General features: G+C 40.3%; 1 protein-coding gene across 1 annotated transcript in view; it reads right to left on the bottom strand.

Moving 5' to 3' along the window:
* The window catches only part of PHLPP1 (PH domain and leucine rich repeat protein phosphatase 1), a 110,988-nt gene that overhangs the window by 34,663 nt on the left and 55,448 nt on the right, over positions 1-20,877 (bottom strand). The window contains exons 4-9 of the mRNA XM_025215089.1: positions 18,377-18,523; positions 17,037-17,267; positions 11,548-11,750; positions 9,411-9,471; positions 7,162-7,257; positions 2,673-2,828 (exon numbers count right to left, since the gene is read on the bottom strand). Coding sequence (XP_025070874.1) covers positions 2,673-2,828; positions 7,162-7,257; positions 9,411-9,471; positions 11,548-11,750; positions 17,037-17,267; positions 18,377-18,523 — 894 coding nt within the window. The remainder of the gene's footprint in view (positions 1-2,672; positions 2,829-7,161; positions 7,258-9,410; positions 9,472-11,547; positions 11,751-17,036; positions 17,268-18,376; positions 18,524-20,877) is intronic.

Genomic DNA, 20,877 nt, shown 5'->3' with positions numbered 1-20,877 from the left:
GGTGCGGGGGGGGGGGGGGGGGGGGGGGTCGGCGGCGCAGATGTGGCCAGCAGGCTGGGTGTTGAGCACCCATGCTATAAAACAACTGCGGACACTTAAACCTGCCATATTTAGCTTACAAGTACTGCCTGCTCAGAGGAGATACTGCTGCAAAGCACTTGCATGCACAAAACTATAGGGAAAAAGAGAAGAGATTCTGGGTCAACATGTCCCCTAGAATATTAAAAAAATAATGTAAGAGACAGGAAAGCAGTGATGCTTTCACTATGACCCATAATCAGCATAGGGTGACATACATCTCTGTCATCATGATCTATTCTGAATACCGTTACATGTGACAGTAGTAAAAAAAGACAGTCAGGACAGGTCTACATAAGTACTCATACTTTTTCACTATCAGTATGGCTACAGTGATGAAAGATAGTATGAAAAGTAGAGTTGAAGAAAATCAGAGCAGGACAGGCTTGCACATCATCTGCACCAAAACATATCACTAATACCTAAAGCAAAGCCTGAGAAATGTATTCTTTGCAAGGGATTTCATAGGACCAGAGGAAAAACAGAACCTTGAAGATCTGAAGTCTGATTCCACTAAACAATGGAACAGTGAATTTGACAACGGTTCGTTTTTCAGATACAGTCTGAGCATCTGCTCAGAATCTGGTGTAGAATTTATTTCAGACAGATCTTTTTATAAATTATCAGCATTTTCACAATATAGTTTAACCTGTGAGTTTGAGAAAGAAATGGTACAAACTTCTTATGCATCTTTTCTCTTTTGCTGCAAAATGGCACTAATCTACCCACTAGACTAAAAGCCCATAAAGCTAACTCACACAAGGATTATTTTTTCTCTCTTTCATAGCTGTAAGCAGTTTTCAGAAACTACTGTTTCTTGATTTTTTGCTCTAGTGTTGCATTAAGTATTTTTTCTCTCCAATTTAATATAACAATTCCTGAATGAATTCATATTTATGAATTATTTATTAATTATTTGTATTTAAAGCGACGTAGGTAATTTTTTTAAAACCTGTTGTTAAAAAGAACAACAACAAAAAAAAACAACTGTGAGCATTTACAGCATGGCATGGCTAAGATCTTACATACCCAAATGTCAGAAAGTTCAAAGATATAGTCCCCACATCAACAGCAGTTATTGCTCCTTTTCTTATGACTTTTTAACAGACTTAACTTTACTGCAAAAATCACAGTTGCTGTGATAGGAATTGTTACACTTCCTGACCTTTTTTGATTAATGCATTTAGATATAGAGTCTCAACATCAGCATTATATTAATATGTGAACATTTTCCCCCTCAACCAATTTGTTCCAAACTCAGCCTATGAGTAGGGGTCCACCAAACTCGAGGTGGCTGCTGGATGATTTTGCGGGCAGACCATGGGGTGAGCAGCCATTTTTGCAGCAAGTGGCAGGGCTGCATGATGGACACCCCTCTCAGCCAATAAGTGATGGGGGGAGGGGGGTGCTGCTGCACTGTGAAAAATTCCTCCAACGTTGAAGGAGGAAAGTTCTATGCCAAGATATGGGAATAGAAGCAGCTTTTGTCAATATATTTAGCATGTTTTAACCTAAAGAACAGTTTTTCCACAGAAAACTATTGAATTTAGTAGTTGCCATATGAAAGTGTTCTACTCTACCAAATCCGTAACCATTTTAATCACCTGTGCAATGAAGAGTGGGAAAATGGGAAAATCCCAACACAGCTTCATAATAGAATCAAAATGTAAAATAAGGGGTTTTATCTGACTGTATTGGCACCCATCAGTATTCTGGCAATAAGCATCAACAATATCAACAGCCCTCTCTTGCTCTCAAGGAGAAAAAATAGCTTTGCATTGTTTTTACTGCAAGAGAAAGAATTCCATGCACTCAGTGTATATCAAGTTTTATGCAGTGTTGATGAACTAACTAGTAAGTCTATGTCTGTTTCCTGATGCATAGAAGTGTAAGAAATATATGAAACTGAGCAAGGTAGTCTACCAAAGACCTCTCGCCTTCTTCTGTCCAAGGCTAGAACGATAAAACTGTTAACAAATCAGTTTAAATCACCCACCTCCTGACTATAAGCAAGCGACAGTAGGTTTTTACAGCCATAAATAACATTACAAAGATCCCAAGAGTAGAGAAGCAGTAGAAAAATAAAAAGGGGAAAATCAAATCCAGTTGTCACTAAATTACCTGGTGTTACCAACACTTGCAGGCAGGAAAATGTTGCAGACCAAAAATAGAAGGAATTAGTGTAATTAAGTTACTTTGACAGTTGTGACAAGTTTACTTTGTGTGATGGGCATAAATAAAGTTAAGCCTTTGACTGAGCTTTCGTATTTGATCAAATTACAAAACTTAGCAGTAGTTTCTTTAAATGCACACACAGGCAAGCGTCACACAAAAAATAGTGTATATCATTTTGCAACTAGACTTCAAAAAAGTAGGGGGTACAATGGGTACCTACGGAAAGAGCAAGTATAAGTGGGTTACACCACAATAAAAACTAATTTTTGTTTCACTAGGTTAGGCAGGACATTTGCTTTCACTGCAAAAGGCTCATATAGCTTTCAGTTTGGGTAAACTCCAGATAGCGCCCTCAACTAAGAACTAAAATGCAATGGTCCTTCATGTACAAATGAAATCAAGAGCCATGTTCTCCCTACCTGTCAGCTTTCAGGAGAAGGTTAGATGGCAACTCAAGCAGCTGGTTGTGTTGTATATCCAGGACCTCCACCTGTGTGTGTTCAAGCCTGTCGGGCAGTCTCCCCAGCTGGTTATGTCCCACCAACAGCTTCCGCAAGCTACTATTGCAGAACAACCTTAAAGAACAAAACATCAAGAATACAGTAAATGGAAACAAGACATGAAAAAGAAAGGCAATGAGACCTACTCTTCTACAGAAGTGGAGTTTGTCACAAAAGGAGATTCAGCCAACTGATCATCAGCAAAGGTTTTAATTTCCTATAAGCTCTCAGAACATCTTCCCACACCCCTTAAATAAGGTGCGAATGTTCAAAGACAGGAAGGGTTAGGGTGGGGAGTGGAATATCAGAATGACTATGGAATGGAATAGGGAAATATTATCTGATTGCACTCTCTGAAATGTGCATAAATATGGTACTGATGAAGTGGGTAATTATGAATGCCCACTGAGAACTTCACTTGTGGGATACCTTCAGCTACAGGGAAGATTTTTTTAAAAAGGAAAGAAAAAGTATGCAAGAAAGCCAGCCATCCCAGAAACTTAATAGTACTTTACTCATCATGTGCTGACTCATAATCCACTGCAATTTCCCTCTTCCCCCATTTTTCCCTTTTGGTTAATACCAGACTAACATAAAGCCTCCTTTCCAGTTCTACAGGGAATGAAATTTATCTAATCCGCTTTTCTATCTTGAGCTTTTACAAGCTCAACATCACCCCTTTGCCCCATTTATTTACTTGTTTGGCCTGAGGGTAGAGAGAAAAATAAAAGAGAACTGCTTTGATAAAATCTAATGGTTAATATTTGCCACATGAACAGTTGGTGCTGGCAAAAGAATTCAGATCTTGGACTGAAAGAAATCATCACCCAGAATGATCAAGCTGAAGTTTTGAATAGAAAACTACTATAATTTTTTTTATTAAAAAGTTTAAAAACCAAAGATTATTCTTCATCTGTCACCTTTCTTAAGCCCCTGTGACTGTACCATGACTGTTTAATCAGATGTTTGCCCCACATGCCGATCTGTTTCAATCAAGGAATCTCCAAATTACTCAGCATCACAGCAGAAGCCTTCCTCACTCCTTGACACTGAAGGTCCAGATACATGCAAAGAATCCTACCCTTCTCTCTAAGGCATCACCCACGGTACACTAATGCGTCATTGGGCTAGTGTGCCAAAGTAATCAATGAAGTACACTGACTTGTCACTTGACAGATGCAGTCATACTATAAGTGTACCAGCCTTAACAATTCTTAGTAGAAAGTTGCCTGTGTTATATGATTATTAGGGTTACAATTCAACAGGCAGTTTTACTATTCCAGAAGACTCAAAAGCAGAGTTGAATAAGCTTTAATATACAAAAGATAAGCCTTCTTTAAAAAAAAAATCTTAGGCAATTTTGTTTTACTTTCTTTCCCCATTTTGTTTAAAAAGGCCTTTGATTACAGATAATGTGGCAATGTGGCACTCAGGGAGAATGCAGTGCTTAATTTGTGGCACACCTGCCAAAAAGATTGGCCTTCACCACTTCAGCTTACAAGCAGCGCTTATCAAAAGTCTTCCAAATCCTCCAACAATATTTGGATTTGTTAAAAAAAAAAGCTGTTGTGATGAGAATGAAAATGTTCTTAAGCCACCCAATTACTCAAGGCATTGGGCAGCATGGCACAGAAGGAAACCACCCAGCTGAACAGTAGAGAGCCCCCTACTCCCTAATAATCCAGGGCCCCACTGGGATAATAAAGACAAGGCAGGTAGCCAAGTCTCTGGCCCAGCAAATGACCCGATTACTGGTGAAAACTGACTGAATGAATATCCCCACCGAACACGGTTCAGTCAAACTGATGTTTTCTTATCTTACACCATTCCACTGGAGAATTTTCAACTAGTTCTGCTACCAAGCAGCTGCCCAACAGGCCACTTTCTTCATAAAAGCACAAACAAAGCAGGTCCTCAGTCACAGAAGGTAGAAGATGCACCAAAACTTACTGAAGAAACATACAAGTATTCTCTTAGGGAACATCTAGATTCTGGTTTTACAATAAGAAATTTGGCCTACCAATTTGAAACTTGGCAACCTTTTGTTGCTTTTGTGGTAAAGTTGGTGCCAGCTTTGCACACCTTTATCAGAACAGCTTTTAGCACATCATCTTTTATTGGGCAAGGTATACCACTGAGACGGATATTAGTATAGAGTATACCTTCTCTACATCTTCAAGGACTCTACCTTAGCTTGGCAGGAGGCAAATATAATCTAAAGCAATTTCTTTAAATTAAATGCAAGCCTTGGGCTCCCAGGAACTCACTGGCCCAGCTTTTTACAGGTCAATGCTTGGGTATTTGACCCTAGGGAGTTAAACTTCCACCAAACAATGAAATAGAAATAAAGCAACCAAGTTTCCTTAGAGAAAAGACATTCCATGCACTGCTTTTGGCTATGGACAGAATTACATATAAACTGGTATACGTGATTGGAAACCGATTCAAATCTGTAACACAACAGAAATTCAGGGCACATAAACCGCTTTCAAAATGGCCAAAACTGGTTTAAGATAAACCTGGATGGAAGTAATCTCAGACGTAACCGATTTAAGTTAAATCAGTTTCTGGAACTTCTGTCCCAGATGCCCTCCAGATTCAAGTTACCTCACAGTCACCCAGCATCCCAGGATGCTTTGCACCTCTCCCATAAACACCCTCCCCGCCACACTACGGGGTGGATGGGCTAGCCTTAGTTTAAGCTGTTCACTCCAACTAAGCAGGGCGGTGTGCTCTAGCACCCCGTCCAGCTTCTAGCCTGGACCACTGCAGGCACATGGCTGCATTTCTAGAATCAAAAGTTGAATCTTGCTTATTGGATCAATCTACACAGCTTAGACTAACCTGTGGAGAATTAATAGATTCAGCTTCAGGATTTTTGACTGTCTGTACTTAGCCTTTGAATGCAAATAGGCTGATATTTTCAGCCTATATCTGTGCCGAAGCAACAAAAATCTGACCCAAAGTTCACTAAAGATTACAGCATTCAAGGCTAACCTGGTATACCTAGTATGACTGCTTTTGTGTTCTGAGGTATAAGTGAAAACAACTGGATTTTTTTCCTCTTGCCTTATGTGTGATGCAGTTTCAAGTTGTATAACACAAAACAAATAGTGGCACAATCATTAACATGCCTAGTTGCTGAAGCCATCTCTTCATTCGTAGGATCACATGGAAATAGGGATGGAAGGGACCTCATGAGGTCACCTAGTTCAGCTCCCTGCTCAAGGCAGGTTCCTCCCTGACTAAACCACACAGCCAACCATCCCTCTAATCTGGTCTTGAAAACTTCTGGGGACAGAGATTCCACATTTCTGAAGCCTGCTCTTACTTCCCTGCCTCATTTCAGGAAAATAGCCCACAGACTTCTTTCCCAGAGAAAACTAGAACTCACTTGTTTTTCTGTCATTTTTCTCTGCCATGTAGTCAACAATCAGCAGCTAGAAGCCTTCCTTTCCTTGTGCATCGCCCTATCCCTCAACCTTGAGTTGCTATACTGGCTCGTCTTACAGTTTCGAGTTCCCTTGACTATTATGGTTCTACATCTCCCCGACCTCACTTGACTTGCTCTTTACATCAAGTGGCTCTTGTTGGGGTATCTTCACCCACTTTCATCTCCATGTCCTTTCCCACATGAAGGGAGCAATTGGGAATGTCAGCATTCCTTCTGGAAGCTATATATTCTCAATTTTCCTCAAAAAATGGGGATGGGGAAGGAGGAGGAGATGGGACATTTTTAGTCTTGGATTCCCAAGACTCTCTCTCTTCTCCATACCTCCCTCATCACTCCTCTTACCTTTTTTTTAAATTGGTTCGTTGTACATGTAAGTCTTGGGGGTGGGAGTGAAGAGGGGAAGGAAACAGACTATCTTTTAAGCCTGGGCTCACTTTATAAAAAGTCACTTTACTGCTATCTTCTCTTCTTCTCCCAGCCCCCCCTCTTCACATTTTTCAAGTCCTGGCATAAATTTCAGACAGTCAGCTATTTGTGACAGGAACTATCCTTTAATGTTTGTACAGCATCGTGCACCACTCAGTCTTGACCTGAGGCTTCTAGGCACCACTGGAACAGATCCCAAGACAGAACTTCCGAAAAGTCATGCAAAGTTATGGCTGGTAATATTTAATACTAAATATTAAAATGAAGCTTTCCATGCTGAGCAGCGGCAAGGACAGCATTAGAATTTCTGTCTGGAATTCAAAGAGACTGCTTGTCTCTGCGTGAAAGCAAAGAAGAAAGGCTGTGTGGAAGCTTGTGGCATGATGACACCCCATGAGGTAAAAAAAAATAAAAAACCAAGATGAAACGAGCTTGTCTGTCATCAGAACAAACTAAACACTGAATCAGCAGTTACTTTCAAACTACTTATACTGTTCCACATTGTATAACTTGGTTTGTGGGACTCACCGGGCAGGCAGCTCACAAATTTGATTGTGGCCAGCATCCAACACTTCTAGCTTTCTGCTGTCACAAACCCATTCGGGCAGGTTTTCCAAGTGGTTTCTACAGGCAAGAACAGGATGAAAACTTAGCTGTGTTTCAGATTTGAGGACTATTAACTGTAAGAACAACATATTAATATTACAAACACAAACATACGGCATACACAGGGACCCAATGGGAACAATATATCTTGTCACTGCAATGAACAAAACAAGAGTTTGGTTGAAGGGGTGAGAAAGCAATAAGGTCATAGATTCATAGATGCTAGGGTCAGACGGGACCTCAACAAATCATCAAGTCCGACTCCCTGCCTAGGCAGGAAAGAGCGCAGGGGCCAGATGCCCCCAGCCAGGTGCCTATCCTTTAAATAAAGAGAACTGAATCTGCAATCTGCATTCTCTTCCTGGATTTTATAGCTATAAAGTTAGCTATGAAATCATAATTGCATTAGAAAGAGAGAAAAGATAAAGTGAAGCCAAAACACTTAGGAAGAGGAGGAGGGGAAAGTCTTGCCACAAATAAGGACATTTAATTTCAGCACCCATTCATGAAGATAACTCATCACAGAATGGAAATCACCAACGGCTTGCCTGACCAAGGCACGCCCGCTCCTGGAGACCCCAGAGACAGAACCCAATCTACGCCTCCTTGGATGCTGCTCGCAGGGGCAGGACAAAGGAAAACAACAGGCTGATGATTTTTTTTTTTTTAAATTAGGCACTTCCAAGGTCAAGGGCTTTGCTCTTCTTTCCCTGGTTTCCACAGTAAGTTTTACAAACACAACTTTTAAGGTTAAAGTTTCCAAATGCTACCTTGAAAGCCTGATGCAAAATAAAGCTCCCGAAGATGGTGTACAAATAGCTAGGGAGTGACCTGAGCATTCCAGATAGACAGACATAGTGGTATCAATTTCAAATGATACCAAGATAAACTGTTAGGATGTAAGCTATGTCTTCAAACTCCTGTAGCAATACAAAAGTGTAGCAAAACCACTGTGACTTTAATCCTGTTTCATTCACAGTTAAAATTCAGCTAAATTGCTGTAACTTGTACCAAGACAAGAGCAGGCAGATTAGAACAGTTGACGTGTCCTTCTAAGCAGTAGTTCAGCCTTCCATTTTAAAAGCAGCTAAAAGATAGCTGCTTTTGTCTATAGCCCCAGTTTAATCCTACCAAAGTGGGAACATACAGATTTTAAAAATCAAGAAGCAGTTCTTATAACTGTGTAGAGATCAATACCCTTTTTTCAGTCGTATAGTTCTCCCTTTTGATTTATTCATATAGTCCATATAATTCATACTTTTAGCTTTTTTGGTTGAAGACTGTAAGTCAATCTATATTTATACTTCATACTAATCAAAATGTGTTACATCAAAATACATATTATTTAGTATTTCTGAAGTAGTTAAAAACAGCCCTCTCAAAAGAAGGTGCACATTCAAACTCTTTCAGCAAACTATTATAAAATAATGCCAGAAGGAAGTCAGAACAAGCTTCAACCAAAACTAAATGTTCCTCACTAACATGGATATGAAGTAAATGGAAAATAGTAGGTTAGAAATAGCATTTTTCAAATCGTATAATGCTCACTAAGTCTAGTACGCAGCTACCTTCAATTGTTTTTAGGTGAGCAAGAATATATCAGCGGTCAGAACCCAGTCCATTTATTGCAGTATTTAGGGATGTTTTAAGAGATTTTTATGAAGCTAGTGAGACAAACGTGGGGGTTCCTGGACATGTGGATGATTTAAGCCTATACTGAAGTTCTTTCGTGATTCTGCCCCAAAATTTTAAAATGGGAGGTCATTAGGTCAAGCTTCATAAAAGGTATGTATGTCTACATTATACCAGACATACCTATAGATATGGTAAACATTATTATATTTTACACACTTATAGAAGCCCAAGCAATAAATCATTCCCATCTACACTGTTCAGAGAATCTCTAATCAGTGATGTTTATTGAAATTAACTGCAGATATATTTATTCCAATAAAATGCATGAAAACCAGGGTGGTGAATGTTGGTCAATATGAAGAACAAGAGTTGGGGAGCAATGAAAGAACTCAGCTCTCAATACACTTTTGACAAAAATCACAGCCTTTCCATAAATCAGTTTTCTATGCCAGTAAAACAAGAATAATTTTTCTCCTTTGCATTATCTTGATTGATGTAGGTGCTATAGAAGGCAAGAGAAAGCATATTTTTCTTACCTAGAAATATCCATGCAAGTCAGGTGATTTGGAACTGGATACACATCAAGATGAACAAGTTCTAAAAGGAGGGGGGAAAAACCCCAAGTTAAAATCACAGATTTCTGAAAAATGCAAATGAGTCATTTAGGGACAAAGCCTTAAAAGATATCCAAGCTCTTTTCCCCGACTGATTTCAAGTTACCTAAAGACCATATTTATTTGAATACAAGACGATTTGAATTTATGAGGATTCCACCCCCCCCCGCAACAACAATGAAATTTTATACATGGAAAATATACGTATTTGTTATAGTTTTCTTTGTATAGACTTTAATTATTGGAGGGGGGTCTTAAATTTACCCCTCAGCAGGGAACGTGATGGGGGGGGTGGGGGGGAGGCAATAGGGGAAGCAGTGGGGGAGGGTCAAGCAGCCTGAGGCCTGTCCTTTGGCGTCCCCCCCAAAATGCCTGTGCCCCCTGGCACCTGCCCTCCTCAATGCCTGCCTCGTGCTGCCTGTTCCCTATACCTTCTCTCTACTGCTTACCCTTTGGCTCCAACATGCTCCAGCCTGGGGCACAAAACACGTGCTTGCTCCAGGCCCAGCCCAGCCCATTGGAGCGATTCAATGATTAATACACTATGTCTGAGGCTACTTAAGTTGGATTTAGTATAGATATGACATTATGCTATAATTAAAATGAGTAAGTGGCTTCAGAGAATATTTTATGGTTTTTAAAATAATAATTACTTCAAGAAACTCAAATTTTTCATTTTCCCTGCATCCTCCCATTCAGAGCTCCCATTTGGACTCCTTTTTTGCTTATTCTCTCTTTACTTTGGGCCACAAAGTTTTTTTCTTTATTTTTCACATGTTATGTTTATTGTGTACCTGGGAACACCTCCAGGTCATGCTTCCTCACGTCACACTAAAGATATGAAGGTCATTCTTCAACGGTTATTTGACAGCAACATCTTAATCGTACCACTCTGTTGGTTTTTTTAAATGCACACATACACACCAGGCCTTATATAATTATGCAATAGAAATACTGAACAAAAACTTGTCAATACGTATGTATTTGTAAGACTAAAAGACATATTGCAATGTAAGGTGCTAGGTTTTTCTCAAAGAGTTAAGACTGTTTCTGAATGCACATATTACATTTACACCGATAACGCATCTGCTGAAGTAACGATGTAAGCGCACATTCTGACAGTGTCTGAAGGTAATGGTAGAAAACTCGCAGCCTGAACATGGAAGTTTTGGCAGCGTACCAAGAGTCATTTGAAAAGGAAGGAAGGGCTCTCTAAGCCCTTCTGCTATTTTGGCATAGGCCCCTTCTATCACCAACTGAAACCACCAGTTAAATCTCATACTGGATCACTAGAGCTCTCAACACTTCGCACAAGACATGCCTGGAAAAAGTTTTTTTTAGTCCTTGTGAAGGACTTGTAATCATGAAGAGCCATCACCTGGCCCCTGAAGTCTTAATGAAGAAGTTATGAGTAACACAGAAAGGTTGCCTTCTATAGGTGGGGACAATTAACCAATACCAGTGCTGCTCAGCCAAAAGCTACTCCCAGTTAGACAGCAGCTATGGAAGGGTTAACACTGTAGCTCTGACCCTGAATAGCGATCTCTACCAGCCCCTCCCTGGGTCCAACCAGGGGAGAAGCACAGCAGCCACTACAGCTGCTATCCATGCTTCCATTTCTCCACCCCAGCACAGGCTATCTGCTTCAGAGCATCCATATTTCATAGGGCTGGGTTTTTTTGGGAAGAAGGTGCCTACAGTATGTGAAGAAATAGGCTGCTTTATGTGCTTTTTGTATTGTATTGATACTTTTACCTTCCCTACAACATGGTAGCCTGAGAAAAAGGAATTTTAAGTTTAAATTCTAAATGTCTATGTTTTAGTGACCTTCAAGTCAGCAGTTTAGTGTTACCTGAATGTAAATTCTGGAGCTTAACATTATCATTGGCATGATATAGGACATAAGGCTTCTTTTGAACCAAAGGTTATGTTACCAAACCCCCTTATTAAACTAAATTATGTGCATTCTACTTAATAAGCATTCAAAATGCTCTTAGAAAAAGCAGGTTAAAAAAAAACAAAACAAAACAAGACACAAGTGCCTTGAAATTAGCCTTACCATTTGAAGAGGCATAAAGACCTTTGAGACAATATCCACTGATCTTGAGGGTCACCAGCTGATTTCGTTCACAGTGCAGCACTTCAATGTTGTTGAAAACTGTTGCATCAAGTTCACAGAGTTTATTGTCTCGTACATCTAACTGGGTCACGTGATGAAGGAAATCTACTTCATCTGCCACCAGCCTCCTAATTACATTCAATCTGAGAGAGGTGGAAAAAATAAGATTAGTGTACAACCACAACAGGTTCTGCATGAGGGGGGGGGCAGCCCTACGTCTGCAGATCAACAACTGGCTTGGGTCACACAGCGAGCCTATGGATGCTGAACAAGACCCATTTTATTTGGGGTTTTTTTTCTTTCTTATTCTGTTCCCTGGGATATTTTTAAACAGACTAGGTCAGCTCTTGTACCTTATCATCTTCTGTTACACTGTGATAATGATGTTGACCTCCTTTCTTGTACTTTGTGATTTACTGAAAAAAGGACCAACAGCTAGGTGTTATTAATATTATTACTGCATCTATAAAAATAACACTGATCTTGCTGTTATTTGCACCTGGGTGGTACAGAAAAAAGAAAAAGACTTTTTACACACTTCCTGTTGGCCTTCAAAGAAATGTAATGAACATTGCTGGAAAAGCCTGACACATGCAAGCGTGTACTACCTCAGCTGCTGAAGTAGTAATTTGGAAATAATGGAGTTATTAGTTTGACTTAGTTTTGGACCTAGCCTTTCCATGTTTACATGTTATTTCATCATCTTTAAGCAAGCAAATTCAGCCCTCTGAATTCAAACAGGTGGGGGGGGGGAAGGAGGCAGAAGGGAATAGGTTTTACTGTAATCTTTATTGATGTCTGAGCAAGAGTTACTGCACTGAAGCTAGTCAACCCTCAGTGACCTTTCCAGAAGAAATTACTGTGGAAATAAAGTTACTGATGAAGCAGAGCTACATGCAGGATTTCAGTGAACTCTGAAGAATCCAATTATTCTCAACTGACCAGACACAGCACATAATATATCAGGAGTAACACCAATATGTATGGGAAAAATAGAAATCCCAAGGCAGGCTGGCATGACTGTGTACAATATTAGTAATACAGCCTTGTTGTCATACATTCTTTACTTTTTGCCTCTGCAGAGAAACCTAACTTCCAAGGAAAATACTTCAGGGTGAATTAGGGTTTAAATTATTATTACTATTATTTTTACTTTTAGGGGAAAGGGAACATGTCTGATCCAGCAGCCACTGCATTAAATCATATTTGCTGCATGGCAAATCAATAAATTCAATGTAAAATAAACAATGCAGGTACTCTGCCCACTTGAGTAACAAAAAAAGGAGATTCTCCAAGAATGAGGGGGAAGGTGTTGACTCTGAGCGGGCGCTTAAGATGCAAAGCTAGGATCCATATCAAAATAACCACACTGAGTATATTTGGACACATTATTTTAGTCCATCTATGGCCTATGGAAATGCCCATTGCTCACTGAGTAGTTTAACATTAAATGATGAAAATTGGGGTTTTATAAAATCTACGAGGAATATAACAACTTATGTCACTGAGACATGTAAAACTTGTACAGCCAATGGAGAGCAGAAGCTCCCTCTTGACACAGAAAAAAACTGGACCACTAGATATATAATATACTTCAAAATTTCTTGAAAGGGTCAGCAGCTTCTTCCTCTCTCTCTCATTTGTCAAACAGAAATAACTCTAGAATTGTAAAAAGAAGTTGGCTCATGTCTGTCAGCTCATGCATTCAAATCTGCTTACTGTTCCCACCACTTGTGGCGACTACCATTTAAATGCTGAATGGAAAAGAGAAGGTTCATGCAAGTCCAAGCCAGTGTTTGAGATGCTTCCCTTTTAGCAGTCAAGCATTACAGTCAAAGGTGTTTTGCCCGTGGGAAAAATGTATCGGGCATTTCTGCAATTTCCACAATAACAAGCCTGCAACTTAGCCCAAATGAATGGCACCTCAGTAAAATGCACCGATTAAAATAAAGGTATAATAAAGGATGGGAAAGTTATACAAAGGAGAACCTGAACAGTTTTTAAAAGTTTAATTTTTTTGATCCCAAAGGGGATCCTTCCATGTTATCCCAGTGCTATGACTTGTCCTCACTTCAGCCCAAACTCCTCAGTAGCACAGACATCCTATGAAGCTTAGGCTATTTCAGCTGGAGGGACACTATTTAGCACGTCTGCTCTGATATCCATATTGGTTATTTGGAACCTCACACTAAGGAGTAGCAGCAGTAGCATGGATCGAGCCAGAGTCCCTAAGAACTGGAACAGGAGGAATGGGACACCACAGACAAACTGCTGTTTCTAACCACCTGGTAGATTTGGCTGAAAGGCAGGTTAGAAATTCTACCGCAACTTCTCGTTAGATCAGTGGTTCTCAAACTTTTTTTTTCGTGGACTGCTTGAAAATTGCTAAGGGTTATGGCAGACCACTTAAAAACTTTTTTTTTTGTTCTATAAATCAAAGCACATGACTTGTATCTTAATATCAGTAGTCTAACCTTACAAGTACAGATATTCTTGATTGTACTGCAACCTTTCTGCGGATCACCTAAATGAAGCTCGTGGACCAGTGGTGGTCTATGGACCACAATTTGAGAACCTCTGCCTTAGATGAATACCTGCTGGAGGCATGGAACACCACTACAGCCCCCAGAAGACAGTCTTGACCTTGGAACTAAGGGGCAGGCATCAGAAGCAGACTGAGCATGTAATTTCCAGGATCCTGCACCCACATCAAAAACGTAGGACAAAAAGGGCTGGAAAGACAGGTGGAGGTCATCTAATTCTAACACGCAAGACAAGGTCATCTTTGCATGAAGCATTCCAGGCAAAATGTTTGCCTAACCTGCATTTAAAAACTTCCATTGAAAGATTTCACAGCTTCTCTCAGGAATTGTTTTGGGATATAACCACCCCCATGTTACAAAAATTCTTCCTGTCATTAGACCTAAGTCTTCCTTGTTGCAATTTTAGCCCGTTACTTCTTACCCTGCCCACCAAGGGCATAAGAGGACAAATGATAATCACCCCTTCAAAACAACTCTTATTTTATTTGGAGATTTATCAAATCCCCCCATCATTCTTCTTTCCCTGAAATTAAATAAACCCAGTTCTTTCAAACTTTACCTCATGTTGTCAAGTTTTCTAGACTTCCACATCATTTTTGTTGTACTCCTCTGGATCTTCTATTTTGCGCATACCTTTTTTTAAGAAAAGTACAGTGCCCAAAACTGGACACACTAGGTGAGATTTCTCAGCAGAATTGCTTTCTGCACCTTGCATATGACACCCTTGTTAATACGTCCCAGGATGCTAGTAGTTTTTCTTGTCACATTACACTGGTGACTCATATTCAACTAGTGATGCTTTAGCACCTCCTCCCCACCCTCATCTCTCTCTGCAATGCTGCAACCTTTTTCCCATTTTGTATTTGTTCATCTGATAAGTGCTTAAGAAGGAATATTCACTTCATTGAATTCCAGTCCTGTTCATTTCAGATCGTTTTCCTAATATATGAAGCCTCTTCTGATTACTAATCATGTACTCTAAAGTGCTTCCACAACCCCATCCAATTTTATGCTAGTCACAATTTACTAAGTGTGCTCTCAATTACAAATCATTTAAACCAAAATATTTTTAACAGAACCAAGACAGATCCTTGTGGAACCCTGATCAATACAGCCTCCCCAAGCTGTGCACAACTACTCTGAGCATGATTATCCAATTAGTCATGTACCTGCCTTACAGCAGTTTCATGTAAACTGTATTTCCTTAACTAACTTCAGTCTGTCAACTTTACTAAAGCCAAGTTATATAATATCTGCTGCTCTCTCCTAGGCACAAACCTATTATCCTGTCATAGAATGCAATTACATTGGTTAGGCACGATTTGATCTTGACAAACCTACATTGGCTGCTGGTTATCACATTAAGCCTCTAGATGCCTACCAAATGGTTGTTTGATTATATGCTCCAGCCCCTTTCAAGGTACTGAAGATAAGCGTGAACAGTCTAATTCCCCGAGGCCCTCTTTTTTTTTTTTTAAAGAAAAAAAAGATGGGCACTGTAACATTTTTGCAGTCTGCTGGGACCTTACCTGATCTCCATAATAGCCAATGGCTCTACAAATACTTCAGCCAATTCTCAGGGCAATCTAGGATGAATCTCATCAGGCCCTGCTGATATGACAGAATCCAACTTGCCTAGATACATATCTAACATATTTCAAATTTTACTCCAAGTACAATTTCTGTCCCTCCTTCACCACCCTCTCACACTTACTGATGCCAGTTGTTCTAGTCCTTTGACAGCCTCCTGTACATGGTCCATTATTAGCCTCTTCTCATTCAAAATGTTTTCTTTGCATCTCTCCTACTTCTAATGTGTTTAGAGAATGCTTCTTGATTTGGGAGGCAGGAGGGGGGTATGGGGCAAAGGGGGAGGAGGGGTTCTCCTTTGCTAGCTCAGTTTGTGCCTTGGCCATTCTGATTCTGTCCCCGTATACACATGATCTTAGCCAAAAGTATACTTCTATACTCATCCTTAATAGCAGGGCCAAGTTTCAACTTTTTGTAAGACTCCTTTTCAAGCTTTAAACTTGCAAAGTTGTTGGAAAGCTCATGGTTTAAAGATCAAGCGGGTATCATACTACGCCTCCTTTCCTTCCTTTGCACTGCCAAGGGGAGAGAACTTCAAACAGAACTAAGCAGCAGAAGGCTGGATGAACCGTTCAGATTGTAAAGGCAGGAAGGAGAGCTGCTTTTTCAGCATGCTGGATTTATGCCACACACCCACCGATTGCTTTTTTTCCCCCCCCCTCCAATGACAGGGTTCTGTTCACACTAAAATTGGCATTGTGATAGGTCTATACACTGGTGTGACTTCTAGATGAGCCCATCCCTCCCCAAAGGTTGTACGAGTTGTTAACCTTTTCAGAGTTTGCCAAGAGGGGAGCCCCACCATAGTTGTGTATATGGAAGCTTTGTTTACACACTATTGAAAAACCAATAAAAAAATTACAGCATGCTGAATTTGGCTAAAGTCAGAAGACAAAAATATGTGCAAAACCAGTTCTGTTACCTTATCCTCTCCTTACCCCTGGCCACCAGACTCTTGCATTTGGTCTACCTTATGGCATGGGCTCTAAGCTCGCTGGACCAGGAACTATCATTTTGAATATATTTGTATGCACTTACTGCAATGAAGCCCTGGTGTGGCTATGCCCTGTAAGGGCCACAATAATGCATTTAAACCCCTTAAACTCACTTTTTCAGGCTTGTTTAGTTTAGTCAGTTCCCCAAATATAAAGTTGACAAAAAAAATACTACCTGCTGCTAGCACTGTGAGAGTTTGTACAATGAACTAGCAACAATCATATCTGGGGGCTACTATTACCACTACATAAGAAGTTATTTCTACATGAATAATTCAGATTTGCTCTCACAAATATCTACCTTAGATCCACGTGTTTAATATGAGGCATTCTTCTCAGCGTTGGTAGGTTGAGGGCATCTATGCAGTTTCCAGACATACAGAGTTTATCCATGGCAGTCATTTTCTCTAATACCCCTGGAATGTCAGTGAATTCATTGAAGGAAAGACTCAGATAGCTGAGCTGATGCATGTGCTCCAATTCAGCAGGGAGGGACTGGAGAAAATTGCCATCCAGCAAAAATGTCTGCAAACTATTAAAGCAGATGGGAAAAGTGACCCTTTGTTACAAACATGTATTCATCCCAAATTAACAGCAGTCATAGGGAAATAAATCTGTACAAGGGTAGAGAGCAAGAGAAGTCACAGAGAAACCTACCAAACATCTGCGAACAATATGACAAAATCCTTCAAGTCCTAGTCAGCATGAACTATGGTCTAGATAAACTAGCTGTATTTCATACTTCAAAATTTCTGGAATTCCCATTTCTTTTATATGTACTGCAGACATCAATGTGTTATACCAGTGGTGCCCAACCTTTTGGCCCAACCGGCCAGACTGGCAGTGCCAAGTCTGTCTGCAGGCTGGATCCAGCCAGTGCTCCTAATCTAGCGTGGGCTCCATCTGGTTGCATGGAGGAAGAAGAGGGGGTACAGGCTGGCCCCAATGCAGCTTCACAGGGGAAAGGAGCTTGACCCACCCCAGTGGAAAGAGCGTGTGGCCCAGCCTGGTGCGGGGGACAGGGGGAAGAAGGGGCATGGCTAGGTCTCAACTCAGCCTCAGGGGGAGGGAAGGCAGCATGACTTCAACCTGATCCAAAAGTAGGGAGGCATGGCCCAGCCCCCTGTGGGAGAAAGAGGTGTTACTTGGGTCCAACTGGCCACACAAGGAATGGGGATTTGGCACAGAGGAAGGTGCCCATATTAAGGGCCATTGCTCCCACCCTGACAAATTTCCAGACCCGTCGGGCGCCCCACCAGCCTGATGCAGTGGCTCTGTGGGCTGCATTTGACTCGTGGGCAGGCCAGAGGTTGAGCACCTCTGCCTTATACGATTACACCATTTATACAAAAAATGGTACTGTTAATACTTAAGAGAATTTAAGACCATTATGATAACTGGAATGGCCACACACACACACACACACACACACACACACACACAAAAATAATGCTCCTTACTGCTCCTCCAACCCATTGATTCCAACTGGTCAGCAAGAATATAAAAGCTAGCCGGCTATGAAAGCTCGAGTCAAACAAGCTACAAACTTAGCAAGATTTGTGCAGGAATCACTCAATCTTCTGTTGCCTTTACTTCAAGAATCTTACTCTAGCATGTGCAATTCATGTTAAGAGTACCTACTTGTACATATCTCCAACAGCTACTGGAACACTTCTCAGGGCATTGCAGGACATGTTGAGCTCAGTCAAAGTTGAAATACTGCAAACTGCCAATGGAAAGTCTCCTAAATTATTACTGGAGAGGTTAAGACTTTTCAGCTTCGTGAACCTATTGATAGAAAGAGGAAAAAAAAAAACAAAACTTAAAGCATACACTTCAGGGAAACAAAATACAAAGTATTAGAAAAGTGCTGGAGTTGTCCTGTAACATCTGAAATATAAAAGGTAGATTTGGATATCTTAAAGGTATTTCAAGTCTGTGTACTCTGGACATCAAACAAGGTTTAGAAGCACATTTACACACTTCAGTGGGTCACATTTGACCATTTACTTGATGTCAAAATACCACTGAGCATCAGCAGACAACGAGGCCACCAAGCAAAATATTAAATATATTTTCTACTGGTAGAAATCTGTTATTCTGTGATGTGATCAGTTTTTAAGTGAAGTCTCCCCTACCATCTGATCTTGAGCTGAAGCACTACTATACTTCCAACATATTTATTATTATAAAAGATGGTGAATATAATTAGAAGCAGAGTGCATGATTCTGTCCGTATAAGCTCTTTGAACAGGAAACAAAAGTGAGTAGGCACAGTTAATTTTCCATGTACACTTTGTATTGAAAACAAATTGACACAAGAATTTTATGTTAGTTTGCAAAGAGCACTGTACTAATTTGAAATTTGGTCAAACAAAAATAAAAGAAGCTCTTAAAATCTCAATTAGGTACCATCTACAAGTGCAGATATCCTTATGCTGATTATATACTTTTCCCTTCTCAACATGTCTTCATATTCCTAACATGGTTCAAGTCTTCTCAAGTCTCCTGAGAAGGAGACAGATTGCTTTGGGGTCATCTGATTTAAAACAAAAAAGTAGAAAGAGAGACCATTAAAAAAAACAAAAGAAAAGAAGAGGACAATCCAATTAGCCAGCCTGGATGCTCAGCAGCCCTGTTATGGTTGCCTAACAACCACTGGGAGGTGTGCCGAAAGGCAACTAAATGGATGAATGAAAAGATCTGTGTCAGATTCCGATGGATGAGAGGAAGTTCTTTACTGGCATGGCTTACTCTGATGCATTCTAGTTGGACTTCATTTTCTCTTCATTAAATCTCAAATCCCTTGTGTAGGAGAGGGTCGGGGAAGAAGGGGTGGGTAGAAGAGAGCTTTTTCCTCTCAGTTTATTCTACAATAGGACATACCACATCCATGGACAGATCTAGGATTTTGAAAAGTGGGTGCAGATGGTATGGCATAATCACATATAACACAACACATTTTTCTCTAGTTGAAGAGAAGCTAGATGCTTTACCAATATGCTAGGGAGCTAGCAGTATAGGTATTTAGTTTAAGATCAAGGCAAAAGTGAATGCAATTACTGGAATGTGCATTAATTTGCTAGATCTTATATAAAATGTATAAAAAGATACAACAAATTAGGCAAAATTTAGTCAAAATAGACAAAAAATCATGTCACTAGTCCTCCTTCTTACTCTCTTGTTATTCAGATTCATAAAACAAAATCTACCCTTCCTGAGCAACTTGACAGTTCCTCCAATACTGCACTGTCAGTCATTTCTATACCTGAGTTAATATTACTACATCTGAGTTAATGTTTTTAGCGAGAGCTATAAACAGTTGGAAGGGCTGTGAAATAAAGAGGGTCATTACCAGGAATGGCTAACAGACAGCAACTTTGCAAAAGAAAGGGTAGTTTAAATAGCGGAACATTAAAACCATTAAAAAGGAGAAACGGTTGTGGAGTGGAGAGAGATTAGCTAGAATCATTGAGATAAGCCATGAAGTCAACTGGCAGTGTCAGTGCTGCCTGAATAGAAGCTGCTGCCCCACTCAGAATTTGGGTGTAGGAGGAATCAAAAAGGAGGCAAAATTGCACCACTGCACCATCCTGGATCTGCCCTGACCACACCTACTAACATTAATATTTCAGGTGACAGATTTCTACTAGTGCTACAACAATGTCATGCAGGCCGGGACTGGCTAGACAATTTGCTCTCTTCATGTGCTTTGTCTCCCCAGTTAGAAAACTAGGACAGGAAACTCAAAAACATTAGATGTATTACATGATGATAAAAAGAAGCAAAGCAAAGCAAAGCAAAGCAATTTAAAACTCCAATTAATTTGCCTGCATGTGCACCAGTACCACCACCATTGCCCAAAAGACTTAACAAAATGTATGCAGGGCATTCAATACTATTTTAGTGGGGCTGTAATTACTGCAACATGAACTATGCCAATGGAAACCAAGACTGCAAAGATAAGTAGCAACATGAAGCCACAGGGATTTCAAGAAGAATGGGCACTTCATGCCCTCCTGTTGGCACAGTTTGCCAGGAATAAGGGGTACAAGGGAAAATCCTGCCAAATTATCACTCATCTTGGGCACCTCATGCCACACTGGAAACAGCAGCAGCTTGGAACAGACTCGAATGGGATC

Source organism: Alligator sinensis, unplaced genomic scaffold (assembly GCF_000455745.1).
Source record: "Alligator sinensis unplaced genomic scaffold, ASM45574v1 scaffold1222_1, whole genome shotgun sequence".
Lineage (NCBI taxonomy): Eukaryota > Metazoa > Chordata > Crocodylia > Alligatoridae > Alligator > Alligator sinensis.
This window is presented reverse-complemented; position numbering and strand designations above follow the sequence as displayed.